The sequence below is a fragment of the Humulus lupulus genome, chromosome X (assembly GCF_963169125.1).
Source record: "Humulus lupulus chromosome X, drHumLupu1.1, whole genome shotgun sequence".
NCBI lineage: Eukaryota > Viridiplantae > Streptophyta > Magnoliopsida > Rosales > Cannabaceae > Humulus > Humulus lupulus.
This window is the reverse complement of record NC_084802.1, coordinates 126,793,351-126,799,966: the sequence shown is the minus strand read 5'-3', so window position 1 is coordinate 126,799,966 and position 6,616 is coordinate 126,793,351. Positions and strand designations below refer to the sequence as shown.

At 35.6% G+C, this 6,616-nt stretch overlaps 1 protein-coding gene across 9 annotated transcripts; it reads right to left on the bottom strand.

Moving 5' to 3' along the window:
* Positions 1–308: 308 nt before the first annotated feature.
* Positions 309–6,616, bottom strand: LOC133804500 (uncharacterized). Of its 9 annotated transcripts, none has more exons than XR_009878509.1 (5): positions 6,271–6,616; positions 6,000–6,035; positions 2,967–5,722; positions 2,582–2,633; positions 309–546 (listed from the first exon to the last, which is right to left on the bottom strand). XR_009878509.1 is itself a non-coding variant. In XM_062242656.1 (4 exons), the coding sequence occupies exon 3, from the start codon at positions 4,132–4,134 to the stop codon at positions 3,214–3,216; it is 921 nt and encodes a 306-aa protein (XP_062098640.1). In that variant the 5' UTR covers positions 4,135–5,722; positions 6,000–6,035; positions 6,271–6,616; the 3' UTR covers positions 309–3,106; positions 3,191–3,213. The 9 variants fall into 9 exon arrangements, 3 of the variants coding, with proteins under 3 accessions (XP_062098640.1, XP_062098639.1, XP_062098641.1); XR_009878511.1 differs by having other exon boundaries at positions 309–3,106; positions 3,191–3,253; positions 3,955–5,722; XR_009878507.1 differs by having other exon boundaries at positions 2,582–5,722.

Genomic DNA, 6,616 nt, shown 5'->3' with positions numbered 1-6,616 from the left:
CACAGACTCACGTTGCATCGGTCTATTGTTCGTGAGTATTGTTCTTTCACCTGTCATGTGCCTGGAACAACCACTATCAAAGTACCACAGATTAAACACAACAGATCTTTCTTCGAACCAGCAAAACACACATTCTTTTTTACCCAAACTTTTTTAACAGTGGATTGTCTCTGTAACACCCTGGATAACCGAAGACTGTTATACTGTGTATTTTAAAATAGTGCAAGACTTGCTAAATAAGTCGTTTGAACAATAATGTGTTCCTAAAGTCAACTATCAGATCAGGGTTAAAATATTTTTAATGTAAACATTTAATTTTCATTAAAACAGATGTTTAGTACATGGGATCCCAAAAACAGGGTTGAAGTGACAATTTACAATCCTCAAAAGTTTAATACAAACAAAAGCCACTCTAATGGCAAAATACAAGTTTTAGGTCTCTATCCTTATATTCTCCCTCGGCCATGGTGGTCGAGCAGCTGACTATGTGCACTCCGCCCCAAAGCTCTCCAACTCATGGTTGGTCCAGCTTTCCTTTGCCTTTACCTGCACCACGTAGCACCCGTGAGCCAAGGCCCAACAAGAAAACCAAAGAAAATAGCAGATACACGTAGCATTTATAGTATTCGATCAAGCTTAACTCATTCAATTCAACATTAAAACAGAGTACAAATATTCAACTGATCAATGATAAACACATAATCTCAAGTCCACGATTATTTAGGGTTGGCACACTTAGGTCGAGCCCCTTGTTGATCTTGCTGACCCCGACTCGCTTAGGCCAAGTTGCGTTCAGTACGCTTACCGTCAGCCCTGTCTCTCTTAGGTCGTTCATTCTTGTATATCACATCAATCTTACAAGCACACAGTACAAGCAATCAATAATTGGGAACCTCAATCCCGTTCATAACCACACAAGAGTGCAGTTTTCTTACCTTAAATCCCGAGCGAAGGATACAGAACGGTCCCGAGCACGATGCTCAGTTTTGAGCCTTAGCGATAACCTAGTCACAGTATCAATGGGTAACCATCAATTCAAAACTCAAGTAAATGTTTAAGAAACAATAGCTAGCCTCCGAGACCTCGATTTCTACTCAACCGGGTAGTAGAAATCGTCCCGAGCGCTTAGATTTGAATTCCCGAGCGCTTAGACTTGAATTCCCGAGCCTTAAACTTCATTTTTCCTTAATTCCCTAATTAGGGTCGCGACTTGCCCTTGAGGGTCGCGGCCCGCCCCTCAAGTAGAGATCCAATCCCCCCTGCTGGGGGACACAGGCCACGACCTACACTCCCCGAGTCGCGATGCGCGCATGGAAAACAGAGGCTCCAGCCTCAAAACTCATGCGGGTCGCGGCACCTGAAGAACAGGGCCGCGACCCGAGCCCCTAGACCCAGAAAAACCAACTTCTCCTCAACTTTTTTCCTAGATAACTCCTACTAATTCAACCCCAAACACGTTCCCAAACCCAAACCAATCCTAGCAACAAGTCTAGGACCCTTAGTCAAGTATTTTAAGCATAATATATCCTAGAAAACTCTATTGAAACCACCAATTCAGCCAACAACAATTCACCACTAAAGGACCTAAACCAAGTGATCATAACACCCATATTCTTAACAGAAATCAAACAAAATTCTTACCTCAAAGGCAGCTAAACCCTCAGCTTCAAACCTTCAATCCTTGAGCTTAAATTCCCAAGTTTCCCAGCTAAAGTCCAGCAAAATTCTCAACTTGGTCTCCTTCTATTTCTTCAAAGTCACTTGAGTTTTCTAGAGAGAGTGAGAGAGAAATCGTGTGGGTGGTGAGAGAGAGAATTCTAGTTTACTTCCTAAGTCTTCTGAGTATATCATAACCCAAAAAAAGACTATTTTGCCCCTTTAAGCCTATTAGTCCTCTAATTGTCTCTAGGGGTAAAATGGTCATTCCACTCCCGATTCCCGCAAATTCCTCAAGTGTTCCTACTATTAACCAATTAATCACGTCGTGTCCAAATAATTACCAAATATCTATTCATTACCCAATAAACCACAAAATATTCTCTACATTCTCAAAATACCCCTAGGCTCACCCAAGCCGGGTATTTAAACCTCGTTGTGACTATTTCGCTAATTCGTTCACTAGGATCGCCTGGAGCCATGTACTACCAATATATCCATATAATAATGTAGTCTCAACCATTTATCACATAAAATCACATTTATGCCCTTAACGGGCCAAAATTATAAATATGCCTTTATAAGCTAATAAATGACCCACATGCATATCTAATACTCATAAACATACATATACTATATTCATATAATCATATTAATCATGCATGCCACATAATCACGCATTTAACCAATTAAATATACATATATCCAATTATGCACTCCTGGCACGCTAACCAAGGAACTAAGCCCTATTAACAAATTTTGGGTCGTTACAGTCTCTTTTCAGGTCTCTTAAATTTCTCAAAATATTTGAAATTAAACATGTTTTGCAAGGTAAAGCATTTGGGATGTACATGACCTTTAATACTGCAAAAATGATAGATAGGTATGAATTTTTTCACCCTTTCATGGGCTTGGAAATTTATACCTGAAGGTCTCATTTATGTTTGTTCAAGAGACATTTTTGTAACATCAGACACCTGCAAAATACCATCAGAACAACCAGTAGAAAATTTCTCAACTTTAACAAACTAAGTTTTCTCATTCATTTGAGATCCAGTGTATCCCAAACCAGCATGACTCCTCTGACCAATGTTCTGAATATCCTCAAAAATTGAAGAACCTGAATTTAGCATTTTTACATTTCTTTTTATGCTTTCAAGTTCTTTTTTCAATTTGTTATTTTCCTTTTTTTCAATCACAAGACTAGACTCGAATTTTATGTTACTAATTTCAAGCTCATTATTTTTTTCAGTTAAATTTTTTAGTCTTGGTCATTGATCGAATTTCAGAACATACATCCAACCACTTACCATACACTTCCTTGTACGTTTCAACCAAGGAGTCTTCATCCAATTCTGATTCATCAGAATCAGACTCTGCTTCAACAGAAGGCTCATTTTTCATATCACTATTGCTTACTTCCTTACTTTCCTGCAAAAAGATTGGCATACTAGAAACAGTAGAAGTTAAAGCAACATTTGCAATTCATTATCACTACTATGTAAATCATCATCACTCAAAGTCACATTCAAACCTTTTTTATTCTTTTTAAGAGTATTAGCACATTCGGATTGGATGTCCAAAACCCTTACATTCCCTACATTGAATACCATTTTTATTGTTAGAAACAAATGGTTTTGAAGAAGTATTTCCTCTATAAAATTTTGAAAAATTCTTTTTATTTTTATTGCTCACTTTTTTAATGAATTTTTGAAAATTTCTAACTAACAAAGCTATTTCATCTTCTTCTTCACTGTCAAAATATTCTTTTTCAGAAATCTTGAAAGCAATACATTTATCTTTATCAGTTGGTGGTTTTGGCTTGTCATTTTGTTTGATTTGTTGATTTAATTCAAACGTTCTCAAAGAACCCATCAATTCTTCAACATTCATCTTACCAAAGTCTTTTGCTTCTTTCATTGCCAAAAGTTTTGTATCAAACCTATCAAGGAGGGCACGCACAATTTTCCTAACCAACACAGATTCATCAAGTTTTTCTCCCAATGCAAAAAATTCATTAGCAATGTCAGACAATTTTTCATAAAATTCAGAGAGAGTTTCTGATTCTAACATCCTAAGTTCATCAAATTTAGTTTGAAGAATTGTTAACCGAGTTCGCTTGACATCAGCAATTCCTTCAAACTGAGTTTGAAGAATTAGCCAAGCTTCTTTTGCTGAATCACATGAATAAATTAGTTTGATAAAACATTCACCAACACCAATAAAAATAGCATGTAAGGCCTTATTATTATATCCAGACAACTCGTCCTCAGTGGACCATTCAAGTTCAGATTTTACCTTGGTATTACCTTCATCATCTTTTTCAACCGGTGGAGACCAACCAGATAAAATAGATCTCCATGCTCTTTCATCTTGAGACTTGATGAAGGCCCTCATCCTCACTTTCCAATAAGGATAGATAGAGTCGTTGAGTAGGGGTGGCCGGGTTATGGAGCTTCCTTCTACGAAAAATGACATCACACGAAACAAATTAAATGGAAAAATAATCACAATATCTCACTGAGAGTTTAGTGACCTACTTTGATACCAATTGAAATTCTGTAATTTATGATAGCCAACTTTTTATTTAATTAACCAAATTAATTAAATATGAAACAAACAAGTTGGTACAGCAAACCAATATTCAGAAGCTACAGATCAAGTTCCTGTCACTACAGAATATCAAATCAGTGTGATAAAATAGAAATGACTGAATAATGAAATGTCACACAGAGTTTTTACGTGGTGTAAATATCATTTTAGATATTACTAGTCCACAGTGTCATGCCTAGAGATAAGATTCATTAGTCAAATTTCACAAGTACAAAGTAATTGACTTAAACAAAACTTAGACTCCCTCTAATGATTTTGTCGCAAGCTTGATGTACTCTCTGTTTGCTGAATGAATCTCTTTAAGAGACCAAAGTTTGAACTCCCTTCAAATTGTTTGATGAATGCTTGCTTCCCCCCGATGCAAGATTTGATGAACCTTCTCCCGAAGGTTGTTCTTTACGTTCTTCTCTTTGAGATTTTGCTTAACTCGTAAACAATTACATGGACACAGACTAACCAAGGAATAGCATAACAACTATCATTTACAAAAGAAACATACTCTTCTAAAAGTATAAGAAATTAAGGAATGGAAGAGATCCTTAGGGTTGATGCTTTGATTCGTATTTATACACAGAATACTCACCCAAAGTCAGCTTTACACATTTCTAGACGCACAGCACACACAAGAAAAGCTTCCAAAATGAACTTTCAATCACAATTAATGTAGTCGAAATCGTAGGAACAGACAGAGATTCTTTAGTTGCAAAATTGTACGAATCTGGACTTGTTCATAATCAAGTTCATCCTTTGACTAACTTGAGTAGTTACCATTCTTGGCTAATTGAGAGCTGTCTAGAGATATAATCGGTTAACTATAAAATAGAGAATCAATTAATTAAATTTGGAAAGAAACATAAAGTCTAAAAAGATACTGAGAATAAGGAGACTTTATTCTCAATCACAATCAATGCAGTCGAAATCGTAGGAACAGACAGAGATTCTTTAATTGCAAAATTGTACGAATCTGGACTTGTTCATAGTCAAGTTCATCATTTGACTAACTTAAGTAGTTACCATTCTTAGCTAATTAAGAGCTGTCTAGAACATAAAGTCTAAAAAGATATTGAGAATAAGGAGACTTTATTCTTTCCAAAAATAAAAACCTAATAAAGAAGAAATTAAAAGAAATAAAATCAAGGATAATTTTCTTTATAAAACCGAAAATAATATAATAAATAAAAAATATTTGTCAAATCTTAAATCGCCAAATATGAATTTTACAAGATGAAAATTGTGAAGTTTGTACCTTGATTTCATTACAGCTGTTAAATAGTTATAACTTATTAGTTATGACAGTTAGTCTCAAGTTTTTTTCCCTCTGTTTATTCTCTGTACATTTCTGCCTATATGTAAAGGCTGGGGTTGAGATAGTCAGCTCCAGCATGAACTACATGGTCCAATCAGCAACTCAGGAGTTCTTATCTTTTCTTTTTTCTTTTTCTCCCTTTAGCGGCTAGCAATATAAAAAGGGAATTATGTAAATCATTTAGGGATGATGATTAAGTTGTAAGCTAAGTCATATTACAGAAAATTTAAAAGAGGCAATTGAGCTGTACATCAAAAAAAATATGCAGGTAAAATATAAACTTAGTATTCCAAAAGAAACATTAACAAAAAAATGAGACAATGTGAATTTCTTTCTAAAAACAGTTTTCAAGTTCTTATTCATAAGCACAAATCAAAATAAATCAGCAAATAAACGGGAAACCAAAAGAGAAAGACCATTGTACCTGATAAGCTCGAGCAGCCCAGTTGAGATAACTCCACTGTTAAAACAATTTAAGCACCAAAATGAGAAGTAAACTCCAAACAAAATTCACAAGCATTTCATCAAACAGGTTATAGGCATCAAACAGCATATATAATGTTAATGAATTACAATATATATCGATCACCCATACATTTCCAAATGAAATCCATCACTGAAAAACAAAACAAAAAACAACTTCATACATTTCCAAACGAAACATAGAGCAAAAAGAACAAAAATACAAAACCCACCTGGTATATCAGCTGAGAGAGGCTTAAAGAGAGAATCGAATCTGAGAGAGGTGGATTACTGGTTTAGTGGAGAATCAGCTGAAGAGTGAGTGAGAGTCGAAGACGACCGCGAGGTGAGCGACTAACTTTTTCGAGATAATGAGCGGCGTGAGCGTGAGCGTGAGACTGAGAAGGTATATAATTTATAGGTGGTAATGACAGTTAGGGAACGGGAGCTATAGGGTCAGAAGACGATAGGATTGTTGTAATTCATTTGTGATTTAAATGTTCATAGATTTTTGGGGAAGATGACGGGTTTTTAGAGCAAATGTACATATTTATTACTGGAGTTGAGACGTGTATAAAC

What these genes read in the sequence shown, in the direction of transcription:
- LOC133804500 (XM_062242655.1), bottom strand. Translation starts at nt 4,134, where the DNA reads ATGTCATTTTTCGTAGAAGGAAGCTCCATAACCCGGCCACCCCTACTC.